The sequence below is a fragment of the Numida meleagris genome, chromosome 6 (assembly GCF_002078875.1).
Source record: "Numida meleagris isolate 19003 breed g44 Domestic line chromosome 6, NumMel1.0, whole genome shotgun sequence".
NCBI classification, from domain to species: Eukaryota; Metazoa; Chordata; class Aves; order Galliformes; family Numididae; genus Numida; species Numida meleagris.
The window spans coordinates 44,763,836-44,791,805 of record NC_034414.1 but is presented as its reverse complement, the minus strand read 5'-3'; the positions used below and the strand labels follow the sequence as shown (position 1 = coordinate 44,791,805).

At 42.0% G+C, this 27,970-nt stretch overlaps 1 protein-coding gene and 1 non-coding gene across 12 annotated transcripts; both read left to right on the top strand.

Moving 5' to 3' along the window:
- LOC110402044 lies at positions 12,925–21,561 on the top strand. 11 transcript variants are annotated; one of them, XM_021403698.1, is made up of 4 exons: positions 12,925–14,549; positions 14,734–14,823; positions 16,732–16,818; positions 21,242–21,561. In XM_021403698.1, the coding sequence occupies exons 1-3, from the start codon at positions 13,980–13,982 to the stop codon at positions 16,816–16,818; spliced, it is 747 nt and encodes a 248-aa protein (XP_021259373.1). In that variant the 5' UTR covers positions 12,925–13,979; the 3' UTR covers positions 21,242–21,561. The 11 variants fall into 11 exon arrangements, 1 of the variants encoding a protein (XP_021259373.1); XR_002440848.1 differs by lacking the exon at positions 14,734–14,823 and adding an exon at positions 20,708–20,875 and having other exon boundaries at positions 12,927–14,488; XR_002440844.1 differs by lacking the exon at positions 12,925–14,549 and adding an exon at positions 20,708–20,875 and having other exon boundaries at positions 14,568–14,823.
- On the top strand, positions 14,618–14,690 carry TRNAT-UGU. Its single transcript has one exon. It is a non-coding gene; the product is annotated as a tRNA-Thr (tRNA).

Sequence of the window (27,970 nt, the reverse complement as noted above, 5' to 3'; positions counted from 1 at the left end):
CACCTTTCCAAGTGCATTACAATTTATATCTGTGTTTGGCATTTAGTCACTGCAGATAGTAAACTGTATTTAGCAATCTTATATATCCCTCATGCATCTTCTTGACAGACAGAAACGAGCTGTGCGTTTGCTTGCAGCCACAGAGATCCTCTTGTGCAGGACAAAACCTGTGGTTAAAAACAGGCTGACAAAAATTGTCCCCTAATGTTGCAGGATTAGGGTGGCCACGGATCACTTGAGTGACTGTACGAGCAAGGAAGTACTGCAGAGTGTGTGTATGGTGTAGCTCTGGGTGGACGGTCGGCAGGGCCTAGGGGTCCTTGGGTGGGGCGGAGCCCAAGGACAGAAGTATCAGGAGGTTAACTGTTGGGCACAGGGGGGGTGGTTGCTGTTTGGCTTTGTTTGTTCAACAAGTTGTCATCACCAATCAGAGGATGGGGCTGGGGTAGCCCCACCAATGGCAGTTTGCCAGGTGTAACTCAGTTTCTATATATGTTGTGAAGTACTCCATTAAAGTTGAAGCTTGCGTACTCATATTGAGATTGTCATGCTTCCTGCACCGTGTAGCTGTTCGGCTCTAAATCCCTGGAAAATCCGCGGCACCCTAAGGTCAGTGGTACAGTGACAGCAGCATGTAGGAGAGCAGCACAGGTTTGTGGCAGCTCAGGAATGCCAAAGTAAGGTCTGAGAATGAGATGGGAAAGGGAGAGGTAGAGTCTGAAATGTGGACCAGGACCCACAAAGGGTGAAAAAGGCAAGTCTGAGATCTGTGGGAAGGAAAATGGATAAATGGGGCAGGTTCCCACAGACCTGAACATGCAGATGGCTTTTGTCTGTCACTACATCTGTCCCACAGGGGACAGTCTGTCATGTCATCTCCCATGTCACTGGGAAGGAGGAGGCTTGCCAATGTGCGTGCGACTGGGAGCTCCAGCTCCTCCTCACACCACCGCTTTGCTACTGAACGTGCTGTGCTTTGCCCTTTCCTAACTGTAATTTGTTACATCCTTATAAAGAACCTTATCAAACCTTACAGAAAAACTTTAGCTGTAGAGTTGAAAGGCTTGTTCCAAGTGTGAAAATTCCACATGAAAGAATTTCTCTTGTTTCAAACCATTAGCATTTTCCTTACATGTTATTGATCTGATTGAACAGTTCTCAGATCAAAGGCATGATGGTAAATGAGCAGCAAAGGTGGCAATATGCAAAGTGAGTAGCTGTTAAGAGAGTAGCTTAAATAATTGCTCGAGGATTTACTGGGTAACATGATTAATGATTATGGAAATATGATGACACGATACCAAAGCATAGTGTGCACCGATTGATGGGGAAGATCGATAAGGCCAAACTTAGGTGCCAGAATATGAGAAACAGTAATATAGCTTGTACTGGTGGTATATGTAGTGTTAATTCATTAGGAAATGTTGATGTTCATATTTGTCTTCTGATAGGACGTAAAACTGCAAAATACGTAGTGCATAATATTTCTCTTGTGACAAGGCAAAGAAACCTCTTGCAAACAGTGCATTGTAATAGCAGGTCTGATTCAAAGAGACACCCTCAACTTTTTTTCATTTTTAAAAAATATTTTAAATCCCCACAAAATGTACTATAAGCTCGTGCTGCTGTTTTAATTAACACCTGAGAGAATGATAAGTAACACATTAAAGGAGAGAAATATCTGTTTGTGGAATTGACAGTAGTTTGCATACAGACAGGTTTTTTCCTGTTTATTATTGGCTTTTTGATTTTTATATTTTTATTTTAACTTCAAATTTCAGCAGACAGCTGCAGTATAATACAGGAGATTGGAAATGCAGAGGGCTCGATTGTAGGCAAGATCTATCCTGTAGCACAAATACTGCAGACTCCTGAATTTGATGTTCTTTTGAGAGCTGCATGAGATTCCTGCTCATTCCACACTGATGAGTGACTCAAACCCTCCTTCTCCAGAAAATGCTGCTTAAGAGCTCATGAGACAGAAGCTAATACTTGAAAAAGCAAAAAAAAGCAATTATAAATGTGAAACATTAGCAAACATATATAGAGGTAAAAGCAGGCAGTGAAATCTTCTGTGTGAGGATCTCCCCTCAGTACAGGGAAAGTGGAGTGCAAAGTTGTTGCAGATGTCTGTGTGGGCAATTCATGTTGGCTTTCTTTTTTTTTTTCTTTCTTTCTTTTTTTTTTAATTCTATTTCCTATGTTGGATATACTTGAATGTGAATAGTGGATATTCAATCTATACTGGATTCAATCTATACCGGATTTAAGACACCAAATTTCTGTGTGCAAGGTTGCTGGAAGTGAGGGGACATCATCCTCAAAATTTTATTTGGGTTTCAGTGGGCGACAGATACTGGCCCAGATCCTGCCATTAGCTGGTGGTGATATGACAACTGTTGACATAGCTTTAAAAGCAGAGCAATGTGGGTAGTGATATTTAAATGAAAACAACATTGCTCATGCTAGGCAAAGTAGATAGCTCTGGAGAGGAATATCTAAATCTGAAATCTTGGAAATGTTGTTAATGTGAGACAGCAACATAGATGGTAGAGGTTTTGAAAGAGATACCTGAACGTCTGGCATTTTAAAGCCATAATCTGGCTTGCAAGCCTCAGGTGTGAGTATTAATGAGATTGCAGTTTTGCTGAAGAGTTTTCATAACAGAAAGCAAGAGGTGGCTTGGAGCATCTGCTGGCCTTGGGAGCAGATTTGTATGTAGCGTGAGGGGACTTGGCACTATCAGGATCATGGGTCAGACCCACAATATTTAGTTATGGTCATGCTCAAATACTCTGAAATATTGTCTCTTTCTTTAATCCATCACAAATCCATCACTGCCTGCTCTGGTCCTTCTGAGAGCCGTTTTGAGGCACTTCCACATAGGGGTTTGCTATAACGAGTCATCTGCAATTTCAACTACTTCCATCTTTTTAAAGTAAAGTTTTTAAATAGTACGTGGCTAGGAGTGCATCTGCCCAGCAGCCTGTATCCTGCAGTCATGATGCTGAAGCCAGTGAACTCTTATTTATAACCTTGTGTTCATCTGAAAAAAAATCTGTTCTGTGATTTTATCTTGTTCCTCTCCTATGAGCAGAGATTTGTTTTTTATAGAGTTTCTCCTGAGTATCAGATTACTGGCACTGGATTTTTTTCCTAATTATAACTGACATCAAACCTGGGCTAGCCCCACCTGGCTTCTGCAGTGCACCATGACAAATTCTGTGGCACACTGAAATTCCTGCAGTGATATTTCATTAAGATAAACAAATAAGAAAAAAAGAAAAAAAGTTTTTGTTGATTTAAATGTGATCAGGACTGTCTTGTTTGTCTGCTTTGCTATAGAATTTATTTTAAAATATGTTGTTGACTGTTCTGATTATTTGATTTCTCATTACTTTTCTGACTGCAGTTTGCATAAACCTACATGTTAGAAGTTGGGAAAGAATATTTACAGCACCAAAACTGCACGGCACAATTGAGGCTTTGTCCATCAAGCAAGGTGGAAATGCTCATGATGTTCATGTTAAAACTGGTTTGAAAAATCTGAGTGGTAGGTACTCTGCCCTTTCTTGCTGCCTACCAAGGCCACAGATCATTTCTGTCTCTCACACCCCCTGGCACGGGATATGCCACTGCTGCTGGATGTTTCTGGGACCCCAACATGCTCCCCTAGTTTCCCCTAGTACCTGGAGAGCTGGGGAGAAGGCCCTGCTCTTGGTTGGCCCCTGAACAGCTCTCACCCAGCGCAGTGACTGGAGACAGGGCAGACAAAGGGTTTCTCCCTCTGGAGTGGATAATTTTGCAGTTCCGCTCCTTTTTACATTTCTGTTTGAGAGCTGGATTTTATTCATTTAGTTACCTGAAAGGTAGTCATTTAGCTGCAGGACAGGAATTCAGGTAGGAATGAATGATCAAACATTTCCTCTCTGACTCCAGCTTTAAGTTCAGGTTAAACTGCTCTTGCTGTGCCTTATTATTGCAATCAAACTATTAGCAGAAATATTAACTGGGATAATTTGCATCAGTGTAAATGACTGATTGATACTGTAGGCACTGAAAGAACCCAGTAGCACAAGCTTAAAATGAATATGTTTTTCCATGAGGTGCACTGGAAATCTAGATAGCTTGTTAATGGAATGGGGAGCATTTTGCACATTTTGGAAGGCACTGAGTTTGGTAATGATCTTCTGATACTCTTTTTGCAGAGAATGAGGGAGAATTGCCACCCAGGAAGCCCTAAATCATACCCAGCCTATGGGTGTTTTTCTGTGGGCACGATAAATCTGGTGGCTTCAAGCTTCTGAAGGAAAAATGCACAGTCCATAAAACATCACTGCTATACTTTGCACACTTTTGTAAACTTTGCTAAAGGGCTGAAGACTGAAAAAGCAAGTAAGTATGAAGACAAAGGCTTGGGTCCAGAGGGGAGCCAGAGTTGCCCACATCCTAAGTTCAACTCTGTGTCAGAACTGTGCCCAGCTCTGGGCTCCCCAATGCAAGAGAAACATGGAGCCGCTGTGTCCTGTTTCTGTCCCCTCCCAACTCCTTGTGCCCCCTCAGCCTTCCTTGCTGGTGGGACAGTATGAGAAGCTGAGAAACTGAAATGTCCTTGGCTCTGTGCAGCACTGCTCAGCAACGACTAAAACATCAGTATGTTATCAGCATTGTTTTTCTCCTAAAGGCAAAATGTAGCATCATACCAGACACTGTGAAGGAAAAATCAACTCCATCCCAGCTGAAACCAGGACACACTGGAATGAGTCTGGGCAAGGGCCATGGACTTGATAATGGTTGCGTTGGAATACGCTCATATTAGGAGAACCTGAGGCATCTGAGGCTGTTCAAACTGAAGAAGAAAGGGTTCAGAGGGGATCTCATCCATGTGTACAAATATATGATGGGAAGGAATGAAGATGGGGGAGCCAGACTCCTCTCAGTATTGCCCACTGACAGGATAAGTGACAGTGGGCACAAATTAAAGAACGTGAAACTTGGCATGAGCACAAGAAGGCAGTTTTTCTCTCTGAGGATGGGCAAACACTGGCAGGGGCTGTCCAGACAGGTTGTAGAGTCTCCATCTGTGGAAGTATTCAAAACCTGACTGGGCACAGTCGTGGACAACTGGCTCTGGGTCACCCTGCTTCAGCACAGGGGCTTGGACAAGGTCAACTCAAGAAATTCCTTCCAACCTTAAACATTCAGTGACTGTGTTATTCAAAATTGTACATTGCCAACCTTGCATTCAGCTGCTGCTTAATTTCAGCTTGTATATACCCTGTGTCTCTGCGTATGTCTGTATCTCATTCCTTGAGTGTGCCTTTGCTCCCTGGACTCCTTGCAGTGTTACCAGTGGATTACTGGGAGTCCAAAGCATCTTGTTTCACCTCTGATGTGGCATTTCAAATGTATCTGATGTCTGCTTGTTCCTATGCCCAGGAGTGCTTTAGTGCCAATGAACTTCAGAAGTCAGGTACATAAGTTCACCTACAGAGGGTTACAGTCATGTTTCAGAGACAGGGATTGCTTTGCTAGTCTGTCCTGGTTAAGCCTGGCAAGTGAGCTGAGAACCAGCTATATGGGTCAGGCATATGGATCCAACAGCAACTACTGCTGTTTTCTACAAAACGTGACTGAAGACAGAATAGGCAGTAGCATGTTGTCTGTGTAGTAGCTCAGTTGCTAGACAATCCACATAGATGCAAGTTAAATTATTTCCTTACCTGAGGTATTCAAACCTGTACCTTTCATCATTCCGAAATAATGGCTACAAAAGAAGTCTATTGCAAAGTAGAAGCGTTCTTCATTTTTTCTGTTGAAATTTCTTAACTGTTCTTAAAATAATTCATACTTCATTTGGACTCAGAAGATGACAAGATGGCTTAAAATCTAAGGTTTTTGCTTTGGTGTACATCCCTTACCTAAGTTCAATTTCTCTTGCAAAGCATCTGCCTCAAAGTAGCCTTCAGCCATGTTATTGGGGCATGCCAGTGGGAGGCAGGAGCTATGACTATAAATCTATGACTAACTAGAAAGATTTAAGGAAGACATTGCAGAACCGGGAATTAAAACGCAGCACTCTGCTAAGCCTTCTCTATCACGGTGACAGTGCACCCTGTATGCGGGGATGTGAATGCTGCTGCAGGAATCAGCTTTTGCCTATGCTTCTGTATGGGCTCAGTTTTGGAAGGTGCATACTTAAAAGAGGGACATTATGACAGTGTTTTTGAAGTGCCTAAGTGTCATTGTGGATCCTGGCTTTGGTGGCTTTATCTCCAGTCTGTTTTCCCAGGGCAGGCCTGAGGTACTTCATCAGAGATGCCCTTGGGGACAGAGAGGAGGAGCCATTGCTGTGCAGTACTGCTGTATTTGCTCTTTGAATAGGCTCAAGTCATTAGTGCCGTCACATTCCTGGAAATTCACTTAAAGAAGACAACTGATGGAGAACCTCTTTATTCCTGCACACACAAACACACACAAGTAAAGTTTTTTTTTATTATGCTTTCAGATAAACAGCCACAGCAAATCCTCAGTTTCATTTTATCTCCTAGATAGCTCCAAGAAAAAGAAAAATCACTGCTTCTGCCTGCAGCCTAAACAACTCACTTCGCTGCCAAGTGCCATCTCAAAAAGAGGAACAATATAAACTAATTTCATACCTATTCAGTTCAATAATAGGTATTGTTCTAACTATACCTCTAGTGATAAGAGACAGAACAGCTTATTTTCCATTGCTAAGCAACTGTTAAAACAGTGTGCAGAATTCAGCCAGCTCTAATGGTCTGATAGGAATCAGTGTCTGAAGTTCTTGTTTGCATTTTGAAGTCAACAATAAGTGTAGTTCTCTATTAACATTCATTTAAGATAGTTTATGGCTGCACTAGTTTCAGTCAGGATTCTGTCTTAATGGTGTTCTGAATGGCCTGCTCTCTTTTAGAAAGAAATATTTATCAGTAGTGCATTAAACCCCTTTAATCCACTTGTTTTGTTTTGATATAATGATGAACAGGCATAGAAGGTAACACGGGAAAAAAGAGAGTAATACGAAACACTCTGCAGAAATAAAAACTGATAGTATGAATGGTACCTAGCTGCAGGAAAAGTATGTAGGAAGGGATTCATAAATCAGAAGCTGGGATTTGTGTCTGAGATGCAAAGACATTTGTAAAACCCTTTTCTGTTTGGAAGACCAAAATCTAGGCAAGACATAAAAGCCTAAGTGCATTAAACTGTGGGAGTTTTTCCAATCCTAATTTATGAGTTCAGATTTTAGCCATTTGTGTACATGATTTAGGAGAAGGAACTGGCTCATGACTTGCAGAGATAACAAATGGGCAAATGCATAAATGCAAAGGAAGAAATGTTGCACAACATGCAGGAACCTGCATTCATACATCTTTCTTTGCAGCTGTGGAGTGATTTCAGTGACCTAGGAGCACTGTCATGACAGGATGAGATCTCTTCAGATGCTCTGTTCCTTACTTGTAAGTAAGGACACGTAAACAGGGGCACAGAGGGCATACTACTGCACCTAGAATTCTGTACATGTATGCAGTGTTTCTCTATTATTTTAATGGGTGTGTAGACCTATGATTAAAGCTCATGCATGTGTGCACCCCTATCGCATTCAGCAGAACCACTACACTTTGCTGTCATATAAAAACTTAAATGCTCTGTTGGCACTAGCTGAGAAACCAGCACTTTGTCAGATGCAGCCCATACAGGTGAGTCAGTGGTCCCTTACTTAGCTCAGTATGCCTCACACCATGACTTGCAAGAGTGTTTGGAAGTAAGGACTTCAGCCAGCTGCCTGAATCAGAGGAGTATATCATCACAACATGATATGAAAATGTGGAGGTGAAAAGTTGAGACTGTCCCTCTGTGAAGATTACGGCAGTGTCTGAGTCACCATGGGATGTGAGAAAGCTGCAGGCGATGCCATGCAAAGTGAGCTGGGTCTGACTTGTCCTCTTATGTAACTCCTACATTATCATCTTCTCTGCTCCATATATAAACTCAAAAAAACATCAAGAAGCAGTTACTGAAAGCAGTGCTTTTATTTCTTCATTTATATGAGCCAAACATGACAAAATATTATGTATCTTCAGCACAAGCTTTAGTGCAGGACCAGCCACTTTCCTTGCTGGTACTGGTAAGACTAGCTATTTCAGCAGTCATTAAAAGGATGTTTGCACCCCCTAGTGTACAGGAATTTGCAAGAAATCTTGTTCTTATAATAGCCTTAGCTGAATGAGGATGTTTAATCATAACAGAATCTCCCCATTACAATCTTAACATTTTAAAGGGAAAGGGTTGTAAATTTGAAGATCTTCCTGAGTGTAGTCCCTCATGTCCCTGTACTGAGAACTATTAAGACCTGAAAACTGCTTCTGCAGACTTGGATGTTTATTGCACTGGAAGGCTGCAAGGATTTACAGTAAAAAATGATATTGTGCTGAAAACAGATTATTCGAATCCAGACGTCTCTGAATCTTAGGGATGTTGGAACAAGGTTCAGCCCATTAGCAAGCTAAACTTTGTAATGGTGTTTCACTGCAGGTTGGGGATTTGGGGATGTAGACCTGACACATGTGTAACTGCCCTCCGGGAACCGCAGCCCAGTTTGTCAGAGCAGCCAGGCCTTAACTTCTGACAGTGGCCCACATCCTGTTGCTTGGAGTTAGGTATTGAAATGCCTTTGAAAAACTTCTCCTAACACCCATCGATCACTTTCACATCTCATTCTTCAGGTGTGACTTTACTTACACCAAGTTCTGCCCATCATGTCAAACAAGGTAGAACTATTCATTTTGATGGACCACTTGAGCTGATTTACTGGGACCCAAACTGCAGTTCAGCTTCTGGCATTCTGTCCAAGTATCCAAAGTCCGACCAGAACTCAGGAGCTGGCTGCTGACTGTGAGTGTGAGATGGGAGTAGCTTGTAGGTGCCATTTGAAGAGGACCCTGCCCAGGTGTTTGAGAGTTGGAAGGTGTGACCCAAACCTTCACAGCATGGCCTGTTATGTGCTGCCTGGCTGACGGTCATGGGCAGACTCTGACCAAATTACGTGTATTTGTTTTCCAGAATTCCCCTGCTCACACCTCCATCAAAAAGAGGATCTAACCATTTCCCCTCAGGTTCCTACAACCCCATTGCTGCAGCCTTGGTATGTGCCTGACATCCAGAAAAATGATACTGCCAAGGGAAAAAAGAGGTCTGTTTTCATTATCCAAGCAGAATTAAATGGCAAAAAAAGAAACACCAAACTGCACAAATAATGAAAATTAAATTAGATTTTCTTTACTTTCATTATCTAAGTACTTTCTTATAATGAATGTATTCTAAGATATGACTTTCAGCCAATGATATTTACTGTATTAAAAACAGACCGATTTTATTTACTGCATAATGTTTAATAGCCTCTCCAAACCTCTGTATTTTTAAATTAATTCTTTGGGCTTTTTTTTTTTTCAAGGCAAGAGCCGTGGCCTTTTGACAGATGCTCCACAGTGCTGCATCTATCCTGTTCTATGTTAGAAACTGCATGAACTACTGAGAATGGTTTAATGAGAATACATTAAAAAAAGTACTTTAACAAGGAAATTATAGTAGGATGTACGAGTGCCAACTTTAAAGTAAATTTGAAAAACTTAATCTATCTGCTTTAGAAACTGGACTAATTATTTGCAAGTTCATTTTTTAATTAAAAAGCCAGATCTTTCCATACCAATTAATTTCTGGTTTAGAACTTCTTTTTTTTTTCCACTTTCATAAGTAGACACCCAGGACTGTGATTTTTGTTAGACAAAACTCCAGCTGGAAAACTGCTGAAGTTCATAAACTCCTCATTGTTACTAGGAAAGTGCTACAGCCCTGTTTCTCATTTCCACGAACAATCAGGAGAACTCTACCTACTGCCTGCTACAGTTTTCCCAGAAGTACTAGCACCAGCAAGGAGAGGCTGGGGGGTGACTGCGCCTAGCCTAGCCCTGTCCTCTCAGTCTCTCTGTGGCTCATGAGTCTGGGGGTGTTTCCTGGTCACAGGGTGCAGAAATATCGACTGTTGGGTTGAGGTTCAGGTGCGTCTCAGTTTGGTGCTGATGAAGCACTCTCTCAGACTGTTTGACATGAATTGGTGGAGCTTTGATTTACAGTAGATGTTGCTGCTGGCAGTAAGCGAGCAAGAGACTGCTTGCAGTGGTAACAAATGGCCAAACTGAACACTTGAGTTCTTTTGACCAAAAACTTGAGATGTTTTATCAGGAGAAGATGGTGTTATTGGTATACACCTGTTAGTGGGACACAGACCTTTAGGTTCCACTGCTCTTAAATCAGAATAGAATAGCCCCAGAGCTCTACACTAGCCACTGAAGAGCAGCATGGATAGCCAATGAGGATTTTTTAACACACTATTAAAAGAAGTCTTGCATAAGTAAAAAAAAATTGCCCTGCACACATGCCATTTTTCACAGGAATATGTCAACATGAATTGTAGGTAAAGAAGGATAGTGTACTTCTTTCCAGGGAGTTCACCTGAATAATATGTAGCAGATGATTTGGTAACTTCCCCACACTAAACAATGACAATAGCTCAGGAAATCAGAGATTGATCAGAAGGCTACACACTAAAACTGCCTAAAAATTCAAATCAATGTCACGTAGAAGTTCCTCTTAAACATCTTCTTGGATGTTTAAGGCCATATGATACAGTTTGCAATGAAAAATTCTGGATATGCTGGAATTACATGTAAACTGAAATAGGACTTTGCTCTCAGGGCTCTCAAAAGAGACTGCCCTACTTTCCTGGCTTTTCAGTAATGCCCAGTGATATTTCTAGTGAGTTGTTCCTTTTCCTTAAAATATGATACTGTGCAAAATTAAAATTATAGATGAGACAGCTCCCTGTGTTTATTTTACAGCCATGATTGTCTGAAGTCATATTCAAGGGTGGGGGTTTTTGCTTTCCTTTACTAAGGAAAACTTGTACTGTTTTGTTTAATGTACAGTATTGGTGAAGTGCATTTAATAACACATTCTTGCCCCTTTTGAATGTCTAATACAGTATTTTATGTGAATATAATGGTGCTTCTTCATTGGGAGATTTTTTTCCTGCTTCAAGTCGGCTGAAAAGTTCCAGCCTTTGCAGAGATGTTAATATCCAGTCAGATTTCCCAGCAGCCCCATGTGGCTATTATTCCAAGAGGCATCACCTTAAAGTCTTGGAGAGAAAGCATTACGGTTAATGCAGTTTGGTGAGTCAGTGTAATATTCACTGCATTACCTTGGCCTGGCTTAATGGCAGGAGCAGCATGCTCTCTGTGTCAGAGGAAAATTACCTGTTGACCCTTGCTGTAGCTTGGTGCTGTTCTTAACTGGATAGCTATGAAATGATGTGTGGAAAATCTTATATGGAGTCTACTCCTCCTGTTCTGTCCCATAGGGAACTCGTTTTCTATCAGCTTTCCTATTAAACAACAACAACAACAAAAGCTGGCTTTGGCATTTTCATCTGTTATAGTATTATTTCATGCAGACATCATAGCTGGCCAGTGAGCCTAACTTTCTAGTGCAGAGATCAAGTGAAAATGGAAATGAATGCAGAAAGAAAGAGCAAGAGAGAAACGCAAAAGGACTTTTTTAATTCTGATGGAAAATAAAGAGACTGTGGCACTCTGTTTGCAAGAAGTAGCCTTGTTCCACTCAGGGGAAACTCTTACCTCCAGCAATAGTCTGGCACAATAAGCACACAGGTGATCTCTGCAGTTATGTAATGTGGGAGAACTGAATGTTACCCCTTTGAATGATTAAACAGATTAATTGTGACAGCTGGAAAATGAATTTCATGTTCTTGAGAGGCCCTGGATGATGCCAAAATCCGCTGCTGATTCACAGAAGAAGCATGTCATCTTCTAAGGAACTCACCCCCTGGCCACAGAGCCAAGTCTGGAAGTGAGCTGTAAATGCACAGGGTCAATCCATTGGTTCCTCACATTTCTGCTCAGACTGCCAGGAAAACTTCTGATATTCCAGCCCCACTGCTGGTTGCCAAAGAGGACACAGCCTGACTCACCAAGAGATGGTTCTTCCCTTACTTGCATGGAATTCAAGCAACTGGCTCAGACAGAGCTTTGGAGCCTTCATATACTGACCCTGCAAACTCATAGTTCTGGACCATGTCCCCAACTTCTTTCCAGGAGCTTCACTGTTCAGACATGAGCATTCCCTGTGGCTCTAGTTGCAGCCTTCTTCTTGGCATCTCACTTGCCCAGCGCAAGAGGTTTTGCTGAGGGATAAAGTCAGCTGCAGTGCAACATCATGGATGGAGGAACAGACTGTCAGGCACTGCTGCCCACTCCATGTGTTGTGAGTCCTTCCCATGCTACGTCCCACTGTGGACCATCTCATTGCTCAAGGGCATGTCCATCATTTGGTTTGATGTGACCAGGCTTGGGCTCAGAGCATCAAAGAGCCTGAAAGCTGTCAGCTGAAGCCCAGGACACAAGAAAGACCAGTATGCAACTCATACAGAGATGCTGTGCTCACAGTGTGTTGTGCTCATTAGGGATGAGTGTCAGTTCCTGAAAAAGGTGGAAAACAGTGCAGAGTCCTCAGTAACTCCCTTTGATGTCTCAGCTAACATGAAAGGCAGCCTACGCCACCACTCCTGTACAGTGACACCAAAAAAATCAAAAAGGATATAAATCATCAACCGTAGAGGAGATCTCTGCAATTTTGCAGCACTCCCAATCCACAAAGCTATGTTTCTGGTTCCTGCCATTAGCCCTGTTGCAATGTGTGCAGGACCAGATTACTCATCAGACCAGGATATTAACAATCATGGCATTAAGTTTTTGGGGCCCTTAAAACAAAGAGCACTAATAGAATAATTTCCTCAATAATATGAAATCCACCATTCAGAACTGACAAAAATAAATGCGGTGAACTTTCAGTGATATTGCACCATATAAAAAGGTTATTAAAAATGTATTTGAAGGACCAGCTTTGTCAATACTAATGCTCTGAAGGAGCAGAGTTTTTCCCAGCTCAAGCCCTGATGCACTGACTTAGTGAGGGAGCGATGACTGCAATAATGGATTTGAGTAGCTTACGTTAGATAAGTGTTTTCAGACTTCATATGCAGAGAATTGTTTTCTGCTTTAGACGGGATGCTCAGTAATAACATATTTTAAAAGGAATATTGACAGCTAGCTATTGGTTCAGCTCTGGAAATGTGTTTGCATGTGGTGGTGGTGATAGAGTGTAGAGGAATGAGAGATTACTGATAGGAATGTGAATGACATCAGTTTATTTGTTGATTTTTATTTCTGTACTAATCTGAGGGTTTTCAGAGATGATCTGCACATTCCCTAAATATGACCATACCAAGTACATGCAAGCATACATAATTAGCTTTGCTTTGAGAAACAGGTCTGATCTTTTATTTTCTATTCAGAAATCTTCAACCTGGCTGCTCGTTTTTGCACTCATTAACTGCCGGAGCAGGATTCCTACTGTGAGTTTCTACGCATGTCTTTAAGGACCAAATGACCAAATGTCAATCTGGTTTTATTGCTGTAAATGGCCCCAGCATAATGAGACAGCAAGGAAAGGTCTTTTAAATTCCAACTTCCAGCCATTTAAGATGATGATGAGAGAGGTAAGCATATATTTTTTAATTATCGCTGTTTTTTTCTCGATCATGCTCCCTTTGAAGAATGCCGACAGCACTTTCCTCCTCTGTGGTACATGCAGCACACTGGTTTTGTCTTTGAGTACCGCAGCTGCTGTGCTCACTTTAGTGTCTGTGGAAAGCTGGTGCAGTTATTTTATTTTCAGAGCTCTTGCCCTAAGGATGGTAGGTCCATCTCCACTGGGACTTTAATACCTTACTGAGAGCAGCAGTAGAGACATGTAGTAGCAGCAAAACACAATAGAGGTTCAGGAGAACAACAAGGTAGCACGCAACCAGTTTCCATATGGCTTTTTGCTGTTACTGTTGTGCTTTTCAGACGTGGCTCCTTGTTATTGTTTGCTTGTTTGCTTGTTTGTTTCTATCAGTACTTAAGCAGGAGATGGACTTCTTGTGCAGGCACACACCAGCAGGATGGCCTGTCCTGGGGATGACCTTCCCCCATTTGCAGGTGGGCGTACCGGCAGTCAGGCTGAGCGTGAAAAAGGGCACACAGGACCAACGGAGGGGTCCTTTACAAGGTAAAGGATTTTTTTTCAGTTCTCCAGATTGTAACACCTCAGAGAGATCTGTCACACACCCTGAGCACTGCAGTCCCGGTGCCGCTGTAGAATGCCTCCGCGGCGCAGCGCTGTGTACCGTCACAACACCGTTTTCCAGGGCACCCTGCGCGCACGGCCGGGATGTCACACCTGGCCTGGAGGTTCCCACCGGACGAAGGGCGGCGCTGCGGGCTCACACTGGGCCGGCTGCCGGCGGGCCGCGGGCTCCTCCCGGCGGCGGCCGCTCCGCAGGGTACGGGCCTCGCCCCGCCGTGCCCGGAGGGGAGCAGGCAGACCCGGACACCACTATACCGGTTACTGGGCGGGACAGGGAGTGGGTGGTGTGTGCTGTTAGGTGGAGCTGGAAAAATCCTTTAGCGGCGGCTCCATAGCTCAGTGGTTAGAGCACTGGTCTTGTAAACCAGGGGTCGCGAGTTCGATCCTCGCTGGGGCCTGCGTGCTACTTTTAACGCCCCCCGGCATCTGTCCTTATTTTAGGGCGTTCTGTTGGTGGTCATGAATTGCGCTTGTCGACGAGGGGGTATTTGTTTCGAGAGCGCTCAGGAAGTAAGCAGTACGGATGAAATGGTAAGCATGGGCAGTGACAGTTCTCGCACTGTTTCCAAAGCGTTGGCTGTGAGCAGAGTGGCAGCTGAGCGTCTTGGGAAGGAGCACAGGGGTAGACAGGTATGTTGGGAGCTTTGGCAAACTGCTGTTACGGGCATTAAAAGCAGCAGATTGCCCCGGAGTGGAGAATAAATTGGGCTGGATTATCTGAGCCCTCACGGCTTGTCAGGAAGCCCAAGCTTGTCAGGAAGCCCAAGCTGCTGGGGTACGTCTGTGCAGGAGGCTGGGCAGAGCAGGTGCAGGTGCAGGCATTATTTGGCTGCAGTCTGATGTGTCACCACAGCATGCAGGCGGTGCATGGTGTGGCCCTAGAGGCCGTGTGGCCCTCCTGGCTGCATACAGCCAGGCAAGAGGGCCAAAGAGTGCTCACTGTGCTGTGTTTTGGGATTGTTGTCCTCCGAGACTCCTGGCAATGGGCTGGTGGAGGTGGTGACACAAGCCGGTGTTGGGAGAGCCTGCTGTCAGCGTGGGGGCTGTCAGAGGTGTGATGCCGTGCGGCTGTAGTGTCTGTATAGAGGAGCTGGGTTTTGTCATCAAGGGAACATCAGATCTCTGGGCTGACGCTTGTGCAGGTTGCCTGAAGAAATCATTCACGCACTTACAAAAAATCACCCAGAAAACATTCCTGTCTGTGCATGGCCTCTGTGCTTGTGCCTGGCGTAGCACAGCGTGGTCAGTGTCTGAGCTGAGGTGATGGGAAAGTGATGTGTTCATCATGGAAGGACAGATCATATGTGTGATAAGTGGCTGATCTGTTCCACACCTCCAGCAAATGTAATAGGAATAGAGTTTGTCTATTCCTTCTTCTTGTAGCTATATATAAAAACTACCATGGAAGGCTTTTCTAAAACACTGACAGGTTGATACATGTGCCTTTATAGCGGTTGGAAGCTGCATGAGTGGGAGCTAAGCCACCTAATGTCAGCATTTAAACTGTGCTTCCATTTTAGGAATCTACTAACCGAATCCTCCGAATTAACTGCACGCTGTTATATAAGTGCAGGAGAGAGGCAGATGCTCCTGGAGGCCTCCAGAGGGAGAGCCTGCTCACTAAACCTGGGTCTGTGCTGGGCCAGAGTTCTGGACACGCACTGGCATCCTCAGAGGCTGGGAACGATCCTGGGGATCAGATGCTTTGTGTCACAGAGCACCTGAAAGTGGGGTCTAGAATGTGTGACTGAGTTTTCTGCTGATGTGAGCAAGACTTTTTTTTTTTTTTTCGGAGGCCTGCCTTTATGATTAAACAGGGCCTATTTTTAAACAGCAGATTAAAAAAAATTGTCTTTTGTAATTGTGGTCCTGTGGTACTGTATGGATGTACTAGACCTATCACAGCTGGCCCCACAGAAACCTGCAGACAGCAGTGTGTGGCAAGAGCAGTCTGTAGTGCTTCAGGGTCCCCCAGCTCACTCATACACAAGTGGAAAACAGGAGATGCAGCCAGCCTCTCCATCCCCCATGAGACACCTAAGTACCATCCCGTGATCCCAGCTGAGGAGTGACCTAAAAAAACACTGTCCTTTACAAGCCATGTCTTCAAAGGTCTCCATTTCTTGCTGAAGGAAGTTTTAGCAGCTGTTGTTACTGAGGGTGAGAAATGAGTCAAAGCTTTGCTCTGAGAAACTGAGGTGACCTTCACTGGGTTCAGTGGTACATCTGTTGGCAATGTCATTAGAAAATGCTTTCATGGTTTGTTTCTCTGAGCTGTGGTGAGGAGCCTGGCTGTACTAATTGTGTTTTCAATTTGACTGTTAGCAGAGCCCCTAGGAATTACCATTGTATCTGGAAAGACAGATGTCTGCCATCACTGCAAGATAATGTAAGTTCATTTTGGAGATCTGTGTTCTTTTTTTGTGTTATTTTTCCCAGGAAATGCATACCCAGTTGCTCTGTCCAGCAGCAGGAGGCCTCACACAAGAAGAGTCTGTTTTCTTCATGAGAGCACAATTTTTCTAAGTATGTAGCAAAAATTGACATATCTAAGCCTAGTGTACTGCAGTGTGATACCATTTTTGGTACAGGGAATAGGGAATTTAAGTCACTGACTTTAGCTGGTTTAGCCTTTGGAGGAGAATCTAAATATAAACCCTTTCAAAATACCACGTGTCAGTATTGCAAAGGTGTTCTCAAGACATCATACATTTCTTAAAAAATGAAAACAAAAAAACCCAAACAATCTCTTTCCCACCAAACTCAAAGTACTTTCAAAATCTGAGATTAATAAAGCATGTTTCCATTGGTTTAGTCAGAAAAGAACTGACTTCTGTTTTTGGTCTTGTTCCTAAGTACTTGAAGCTTGATGGCTTCAGGCCTATGCCTGTGAGTCAAAGCCAAAAAGCAGAAGTCAAGACATATTTTTCCTCACCTGGTGTGAATGCAGCCATCAAGAAAGCCTTCAATGAATAGTAAAAATGTTCACTTGTAGTAATCAAAGGTGTTAATAGTAACAACAAAAAGAGAAAATGTGTTTATCTGCTACAGATACTATTTTAGTCAGACATTGCCCTTTTAACTCTGTTCTTCTGGCTGCTAAAACAATCCAAAGTTCCTCATGCATGACAAAACTATTACCCACCTAGTCAGGCTCTTCCAGGACGTGTCACACCTTGATGCCTAGCCATTTATTTCTACAAGTTTAATGGTCCTGTTACTCTGTGTAAAGCTCCTTTCAGAGAGTGGCATTAACAAATTCACAAGTGTTGTTTAAAGGTGGATGGAAAGAAACATGATCCAGAGGTTTGAATGCAGCCACCAGCTATAATACTCATCTGGTCTGCTACATCCTGACCTCTAGAGCCAGCTGTCTCCTTGCTCACTTTCATCTGTCAAGAAATCTCTCCGTCTTAAAGTAATTATAATGCTGCTGTTCAGGACTAGATGCAGGCCAAATTTATCCCCAGTGTGGGAGCTCAGTGCGTTAGGACTCTGAATGATGATGTGCAGCAATCTTCACAGGGAGTAACAGTAGATGAATCTGTGCTTACTGGTATTTTTGGCGAAAGACCCTATGTCTGAGCCAGTTAGCTATGGATGAAGAGACAACTAATGAACCTATTTCGCTTTTAGTATAGATGTTATTTACTGTAATGATAGCATAGGAATAAAGATGCTGAAAAGGAATAGGGGCCTCTGATAATAAGAAAGTACAGATGAATTAAATCTTTCATTGTTTGCCAGGAGAGTTACTGCTTTAAAGAAAAATAACATTTTCTATATAGTTAGGGAATTTTTCCTTACATACATTGTTACGGATTACTATTAGTAAAGCAAATATATATATATCTGTAATTATAGGCACACGCATATATGTATTTTGAGGTGTTACTGGTATGACTCAAAGAATAGCAGGAAGCAAACAGAAATGTTTTACTGCAGCTCCCCAAGGTATTTAGCTAGCTGTGCAATGTTTGATCCTCACCTTGCTTGTATTCTGACACGTGTCTATCTGTAAATTTCAGTGGTGTACTTTTGTAGAAAGATATTGCCAAGGATAACATATGACCTTTTTTCCATGAAGTTTACAATTTAATGATGGCAACACCAAGCCCTGACAGTACAGAATTTAGGCATAATAATTCAGTAGGTCTGAATATAATGATGTGCATGTGGCAGTAGAGAGGAGAGCCCTTTACAAATCTTCTGCATGTGTGATTTATTATGGCTTCCGAATTGGTGAAGAAGTTCAAGTTTAGCAAGGACAAAGCACTGTTGACTTAGAATCTGTGCGTCCTATGTACATACAAACAAAAATCCTGCTGTCATCAATAAGCTCAATAGACTCTTCAGATTATTATGAAGTTTCTTGTTTTCAGGTGACAAAAATTAGTATGCAAGCAGAACTAGTCTTAGGAACTAGAAAAGGTGAAGCTTAAATAAACTTTAGAAATATGATCCTAAAGTATGAGGAAGAATAAGAGCATGATTCAACATTCTTGCCTGCTTCTCTAGGACTTGTCCTCTAGACTTATCCATTTCAACTTATTTTATTAAGAGCATAAAGGAGACTGTAAGTGGAAAACTTCTACCATGAAACAAGGCTGGCATCAACTTTGTTAATCTCCATTCAAACCACAGAGGCTGCTTTGCTGACATCAGAGCAGGCAGACCGCGAACTAATGCTGCGTGTGTCTGTCTGCCTGCCTCCATCTACCTGATTATCCCTCAGACAGACCCTGTATACAGGCTGCTCACAACTAAAGCACATTCATTCCTTCTGGAGATAAACAGAGGAGCTGTTCTGCTGGTCACCAAGTTACAGACTATTTTTGAACAGGAATGCAGCTGCTTGCAATCCCCTGGCTGAAAACGTGAGCCTTGCTAATGACCATGGTGCCTGTGCGTGTGCACAGCCTCAAATCACAACACATTCCCTCCCAAAAAGAGTCTGTGAGTATGTCTGCTCATTCCCTTCAGAGCAATAGTGCTGCTGATCACTTTGCCACTGTGAGAAATTTAATCCACACCAAAAGCCATTCGTAATAGAGATTAATAAAGAGCAAAACCCCCCAGATGAGTATTTCTTGCTGCATGTAGCAGCTGTACAGGGACAGCTGTCACTACTAACGTGCTAATATTTTTTTAGATTGATAAAATATAGCATTAAAGAGCTGTAAGGTTGAGCTACGTGCTAGAGTCGGTAATTTAAACACAATTCATAAATTTAATTTTATGGTATGTAAGTTTGAATTCATAATTATTGTCAAATGATTGTTATTTATAATTTCTTATAATTATGCAAATCATTATTACTGTTTGCTGTGGCTAGTTTTTCAATAGAAAGAAAAAGCATGTTCAGATGTTATAATTAACTGCTTAGTTACTGGAGTTCTACAGACTGTGTATACTTTACCAGCAGATGAGTGGAAGCAGAACTGGAAAGCACTGTCACAGCTACTCTAAAATCACCTTCTTGCCCCTTGACAACATTGCTTCTGGCCTGGGCAGTGTCTCCAATGCCTGTACAATTGCAGATCAGCTAATTGGGAAAGAGGAGCAAGCTAGAGCCCAAGAGCCTGGCACTCAGGTGTCCAGCATCATGAGCTGGCTTTCTCGGTCCAAACTGAACCTCATGTTCTCTGTTCTGACGTTACCTTAAGCCTGGTTTTTGGAACCCTGAGGTCACTGACTCCATCAAGCAGCCTATGAACCTGCACTGGTCCTTCTTGTGTTTCCTGTGTGGGGAAGCAGGTTGCTTGCTCAGGACTCGAGCTACTGAGATGCCCAAAATACGGGTGGTTAAGGAGGTTGTGGATGATGAAGGAGATAGTTTAGTGCAGAGCTGAGATCCTGAGCAAGCACAGAAACAGGGATGTAGCCTGAAACAGGGTACTGGCTGTGATGAGCTCCAACACCACTGCTGCTTGTTTGGCTTATAAATGTCAGTCAGCCAATTAGTTCAGTGAAGCTTTTCAAAACATTGCCTGTGAGGTTATTACAATTACAGTGCTAACACAAATAGCCTAAATTCCAAGGTCTGAGCAGCAGAGAAGAAATATCAACACAGAACCAAGCTTGAATCTAATAGAAATGGTGCAAATAAACCCTGACATTATAATCAGTTTTCTCTACTGCCTGGTCTGTGCTCTGATCTTCACCTTTCTGCCCCTGTTCTGCATAGCTTGCCCAGCATGACGGCATGTCTGCTGAGCTCTTCTCCATCCAGCTGAAGTGGTGCAGGTGTTCACTGTGAGCTGGGGCTGTGCAGTGCATGCAGTGAGGACAGCTCATGTTCCAGCTGTGCTGGGGGCGGAGGGGAACTGCTCTGCAGCTGTGCAGAGGAATTAGGGGCTGCACTCAAGCACAGCAACGTCAATCATAAAGAATCAATTCTTGCTCCTCCCCTCAGATCTGCAAAGTGCCGGGGGCCAGCTGCTCTAAACAGAGCTGATGAACACATCTGTGGAAATGTCAGGGTGGTTAGGCAAACCTAATACTGCTAAACCACCACTGACAGGAGCCCGTATCTCATCCAGCCCTTCATACTGCTGCTGCAACAACTCAGGCCTCTGATCCAGTATGTCTTTCATCCATTCCTCCTCCCCTGGGTTTTCTACACATCCTTGCTCTCTTGGCTTCATGCTTTCACCCTTCATTTGCATTTAGCTCTTAGTGTTTTAATCTGCTTTTTAAAAGCTGGTCTTTAATTTATATCTCTTTGTTTCTTTATCCCATCACAAAAGCCCTTAGATGTGCTTTTTCAACACTGCCTCACAGACAAGATCAATCTTTTTCTTAAAACTATCCCCTAAAAAAGAGATTGTCCTGTGATTTTTCAGTTTCTTTTTTTTTCCTGTTTTTCCTCCCCAGGGCATTTAAATCCAACTATTCTAGCATTCCCAGTGTCATTTAATACTTGTCTTGTTTTTTTCTGCTTCCTCAGGGGTTCAATTTCCTTTTGGCCAAGAAAGAGAACCTAGATGAAGATGTAATGCAGCTGGACAATTAGCCACTACAAATAGTTTGCTGAGGCTCTGGGCAATACGGAGACCTCTGTAAACATCAGAATTACAGACAATGTGCATTCAGTCTGTGTAGTTTGCTTAATTCTCAACGCTGTGTTAAACGATTTACCCAAGCTGCTTTTTAATAAACATACCTGACCCAAGTATATTCTCCAGCCATCAAGAATCACCAAACTTCTAAATACAGTTGTCCACCAATGCCCACAGAGTTTAAGTTGAAAATAAAATCCTAAAATAAGATTGTGGTGACATGTACATTGTTTTGTCTGCTAAATTTATGACATTTGCTTAAGTAAAAAATGACATTCTCATCAGTTAGTTAATAGCATGGTTGAAATAATACAATGTGACTTAGTAGGCAAAATTGAAGTCCAGTAGGACTGAGTTGCTAGAACTTGAAACCTACTGCATTCATCTATGCCTCTTGCTTCAGCATGTTTCATTACAATGAAAGCAATATCAATTCCCTTATACTCGGTGCCCTGTGGCAGCATCCTCAATATTTTACTCAGACTTACCTCAAAATTCCTGCTGATTCATGCAGAGGAAGTGTGGGCTGGGTGCTAAAGAGTTCAGCATTTGGCTCTCAGTGTTAAGAGTACATAAGTCCTTGTGTAAAAAGTTTATGCATTGAAGGTACTGTACTAACACTGAATATTGCTGAGGTGCAAGACTAAGACCAGCAGTTCTACCATGATTTCTGCACATGCTTTGACTTTTAAGGGTAAGCTAAAAGTTACCATTTGGGAACCTGGAGCACCACAGTGGAAAGTTACTAAGTTCTGCAGTAGTCAGAGTGCTTGTCTTTGGTTATCACTTTGAATTTCTGAGATGTGGTTTTGTCAAAGATGCAGACAACTTCTAAAAATGCTCAATGCTTAAAAATCTAAGATATAAGTTTTTAGTCATTTAAATGGTTGACGTCTAGGTAAATTAAGATTAATGTATGTTTTTAAAATGAAGGTATTAATTCCCTTCCCAATGACAGCCATTACTTCCTATTACTTCATATTCCATTACTTCCTATTGCCTCTCAACTTTGTCTAATTTTTGTGTGTGTCCAAAGAAGCCAAACAGTCCCTCAAAACATTGCTTTGCCACCCTTTTCTGATCCTACCATGCAAAGTTCAGCCAATTTGTTTTTTATATTCTAGCAGGTTGTTCTCTAATGCTAGTCAGTAGTTTTCATCCTGAAAGAAGCATGAGTTTTTTGATGTGTTAGAGTTAGCACCAGAGTTTTGTGATAACAGAGAATGGTGGTGAGAAAATGGAGCAAAGGAAACATTACAGACATTGAGAGATTTTGGCTCAGACAAGGTTTTGCTTTTTGTGGAGGCATCCAAAGCACAATAACAATATAAGATGCCAGATAATGCAAAGGGTGATGGGAGCTATTATCTTGATAAGGCTTAGCTACCGAAAAATTAATGAAGGATATAATTACACTGATTGTTAGCTGCATTCCAAATTATTATCTGTGACAATAAAATTATTAACAGTTAGGCTTTGAAAAGCCAGTTAACTAATTATTTTAGGAGAACTATTCAAAACACTGTTCTTGAGGTTATTATGATTAAATTCCTAATGCATAGCCTATATTTCAAACCTAAGATCTAGCTCAGTTTGCTCCTCTCCATTTGACAAGTGGAATACCATGCAATATTGTAAAGAATTGACCAGAGCCTTCTTGCCCAAAAGGTGAGGAAAGCATGAATTCATTGAAATGTTAGTCACCCCAGGCAGCTGAGGTTGGATGGACAAAGAGAAGTAAATGCTTTGGAGGAACAACTGATGAGTCTCTTGGATCCAGAGATCAGGCATGTTCACACTAGCAAATTTCTGAGCTGCAAGTCATCCCTAATGAGGTCTCAGCAGTGCCATCAGCAATAGTGAACTCTGCAGTGCTTCAGGGGCTGCTTCTCTCTATCACCTTGACATTCATTGAGTACAAAGCACAGTGGGAAAAAAGCTACTCATCTCCTCCAATGTAAGCTGTTGGTACTAACACACACAGACTTGCTTTACACTAGCATTTCTGTCATTGCTACTAACGGGTGAGGCAGAAGGCACAGGAGAAGATTTCTTCAAAATCCTGAAAGTGGACAAAACAGGTTTCTTTTTTTCTTTATCCATGGCCTCTTGACTGCTTTCTAATCTCTGTTGTTCCTTTCCAGCTAGGAATGGTTTTGTCTGGATGATAAACTTGCAAGGCAGCTTTAGACTCTTGCCATTACTCTTTTTCCTAAAATGATATTTTGTGTAAGATTATTTTGCTAATGTAGATGGTACTGTTTTGATAGAGTTTGCAAATTTTGTAGAACATGTTACCATCAACACAGGGGTACTGATTATGGGCCGTAGTTTGTACTGGTGATGAAGATTTCCCACTTCCCTGCTTCCCACCCTCATCAAGCTGAGAGCAGGAACCACAGAAGCCAAAGGTGTCATCACATTCGCTGTTTGAGATGCGGCAATGATCTACCATTACACCCTCATCTTAATTGCTTGTTTGTTACAGGTATTCTGCCTTTGTATTCCTTTTGGGTGAAATCTTGTCCCTTTTTTGAGCATCCACTGTAGAAAAGCCCTTAGGTGACTCCTGCTAATAACCTCATTTCTGTGACACCACAAAGCCACAGAGCTCACAGGCTGAAACTATAGATTAGTTTCTACTTAAACTTAAATCAGATAAGTTAAATTATAATTTAACACCCTCCTGTGGGAGAGATTAATCTAGCAGCATGGTCTACTGGCTGTCCCTGACCTTGCTTATTGAAATAAAATGACTCAAATAAAAGCTGATAGAAAGAGAAGAACTTTACTCACATAGTATCTATTATTAAAGATGTATTTTAGTTTATGGTAAGAAAAGAAAAAATTACTTGATTTTCTTATTATAAAGATGAGAAAAGGAACAGTCTTACCTGTTTCTATTAATAACAGGGTATTATAATGTATTAATAAAAAAGCCAAGAATACTTTAGGAAAGATGCATAAAATATAGTGGACTACATTAAGATGTAATGCAGGGCTTAGGTATGTGTGATCCAATCCAATGTGATCCAATTAACTATGGCATCCTGTCAGCTGAAGTTACCATAGGAGACTGGATGTACACCTCAGCTGGTCACTCAGTTGCTCAGTTAATGTATCTCAGTTGATGACAATCAGTAACTTATGAATATATTAATAAGTAATTTACTGATATTTTTTGTAAACAGATGTACATGTGCAAAATAATATTTTTTTTTTTGTATTCCAAAAATCCATTCATTCTTCCCGCATTATCTACTTTGCATGTTTATCAAATTTTATGACTTGTAGTTATTGACCTGACTGTTTCAATTTGGTCACTATGAATTAATACAAACATTTGACATACAGTTTGTGAATCAGTGAATATTCTGATAAAGTTGTAGAAGCTTTAGATTGTAAACAGTGAAGACCAGCTAGATGAATTTATGTGGGCATGTGCCTTTCCCTTCCCATCTAGGACTCAGTGTTACTGAGAATTTCATCAAAGGTGGTACAACCCTATTGAATTTGTATGCAACTTGAGCATAGCCAGGTCCCAGTACTGCAATGCAATCACTTCCTTGGAATATGTTGGCCAGAGATAAAACTTTTAATCACATTGACAGTCACCGACAATCAATATGTCAGGGTCACTGGAGATCAGTGGTGACAAATCCCGTGGCTCCTTGTCTCTCCCAGCACTGCTAGTCACACTGCGCGGGCAGAGAGCTGGCTTAGTGGCTGCTCTCCCACAGAGGTGTTTTAGTGCTTCCAGACTCACCATCTGCCCCAGTCTCCATCAGTTTGTCCTGTGATGTGACAATAAGCACAGCTATGGTCTGACATACTTCCTTTGCTACAGGGTGCTCTTTACTGACCAGAAATTGCCCCTTTTAATTGCATGTGTGCTGAGAATAGAAGCTGCACACTGTGAAGGATTTTGGTATTTCATAAGACAGCACAGTTTCAGACAGGAATGAGAATATTATTGACTATTCTTTGAGCATGTCTTTTCCACAGCCGACAGGTTTATTTTATAGTGAGAAAATTTAAGCCACATTCCTTGAATTTGCTTATGGAGGAGATTGTCTGACACTGCAACAGCTTTGCTAAGCTGAGCATCCACACCTTCCTCCACCCAAAAACCGAGTTATTCTGAAGAGCCAAGTTATTCACGTGGAAAGAAATGAGCTTGGCTTAGCATACTTTGTTTTGAAAAATAAAAAATGGCAGTCTCTTATCATCTTTATGTCTAGATACTTACACACAAATTGTTTCACATTTTGTTGCAGGTATGAAACTTAGGCTGACTAGCCTACAGTTTTCCAGCTCCTCTTTTTCCTAATTTGTAGCAGAGTACTACAGTTGTCATTGGTCCTCTTTGTGTCTTAAAGTACTTCGGATTATTTCAATTCTTAATCTTCTAAGGTGAATTTCAGCCGGCTCCACTGCCATGCATGTCTCATCCAAATATTTGCTCACTGCTCTCTCCTATTTCCAGCTGCTGCTCCAAAATAAATATGTTAACAATCTGATCACAGCCATTCTTTTTATGGAGGCTCAGGAAGTGCACATTTTGTCCTTTCGTATTCCTCCCACCATTTTTCAGCATTCCTGCTTAAGACCAGAGCAATGCTCTTTGTCTTTTATCCCAAATGTATCTGTAAAGCTTTTCTTACTCCCTTTTATGTCCTTTGCTGGTAGCAGCCCATGTTATGCCTCAGATTTTTTGATGGAATCTGCAAATCACGTTAACTTATGTTCAGTCAATGTCCATGTTTCCATTTTTAAACAATTCATTTTTGATATTTAGGTCATTAGAAAGCTCTTGATGCTCTTGATATTGATCATTTGCAATCCTTATCTCTCCTGTGCAGGGGATAACCAACTATTGTTTCAAAATACAACGCTGCAGCATTCTATTCCAAAAATATCAAAAGGACATTTTAACAGTCTGAACATTTCTTCTAGTTTTATTCCATAAAAAAGAAAGCATAGCAAGTCCATCAAATTTCAGAAGAATGTCGATTTTGACAGACTGCATATGAGACTAAAATATGATTTAATGAAACTTATTTCAGCCAGCTGCTATTTTAATAACAGCGTTTCAAAAATTGACAACATTCACAGGAACGGGAGGAAAGAAAGACAAAATAAAACCTGTCTGATTATATCTAAGAACATGGTAAGAACAACAGATAATACACCATTACAGCAATGCTTTGAAAGACTTTCTGGCAGCAGGGAGCTGGCAAAGAAAGCCCTTCTTGTCTTCTGCAGGACATAGGTGCACGAGGGAGATCTGTACCAAGGAACAAGCATTCTGCCCTTAGGCCAGTGGGGAATGCAGTTCATTAGAGCTGTAGTACCAGATGATAGAACTGTAAAAACCTTTTCTATGGGCCCTAGTCATCCCTGATAATCTTCCAGGTCTGTTTTCTAGAACTGTGAACCTTTTTCCTTTTCCAGTCCTTTTGTTTCTAGCTAAGTGGTAAAATTTCTCAAGTGAAATCTAAATAAGAACAAATCAGTCAGTGAGAACCATCAAAACTGTGGAAAATGCTTTGTTGGAAACAGGAAATCTTAGACCCGCTGGGTGCATATCTGGCCTTTACATATTAATTACCTTTGAAAATCAGTCCTGTTTTTATTCCTTATTATACTTGAATAGACTGTAATTGTAACTTGTTATAATCTGTCTGAGATCCCTACTCTAGAGGTTTGCTTTGCTGCTGAACTAAATCACACTGATGAAGAAGTCATACATGTTAACATTTTCAGTATCTGTCAGTGAACTCTGTATCTTAATTTGGCATTGCACGGCGTCTGCTCATTTGCTTTCCTCTGGGCATGTGGAGCCCCACAGTCCAGCTGCCCTCCCCCCAGGAGCAGTGCCAACTCCCAGCAGCTCAAGGACATCCTCCTGCAGAACCCTCCACCTCACAGACACTCTGATTAATAACTGCATCTTTCAAGGACTTAGAAAAGTTTAATAAAGTACTGTACATCTTTGTTTAAGCTCTTTTAAATTCAGCCTATTTCGCTAGTAGGTACAGTGCATCAGATGTACAGCTCTAAAGACAGCCTTTAGAGAACAACAGGAATTGCAAAATCACCTCTAAGTTTATGTGTCTTGCGAGATCAATAATAGGGTTCTGTCACTAATTAGAGTCTTCCTATTCTCTGACCAGCTCCAAAAGTTTATTTCAAACTGATTTCCCTGAGGTTTTTCTTCTCTCTACTCTGTCACTTCCAATTCTCTGAGACTGTTAGAGCAGATAAGCATCATTAGCAAAACCAATAGTGTTTGCAGGGCTGTCTTCATTATCCCGCGCCAGCAAAGTTATGCTGTCATCAATACTCCCAAAGTCTCCTCCAGTTTCACAGCAGACACGATGGCACAGTGTTCGGCTCTTCTAGCTGAGTGATGTGATACAGCTGGATCCAGCCTTCCTGCAGGACTGGGCCCCTGGCTCCTTCTGGTGGCTGGGGAGAGGTTAATGCCCCTGGCTCACTCTGCTGGCACTGCCTCAGCTCTGAAGGTGACAGAAGAAAACGGAGACATACGTGCACTTGTGCTGTGCAGCTCAGCAGGACAGGATGGTGTCAGGGCCTGGGGCAGCTGTGAGGAG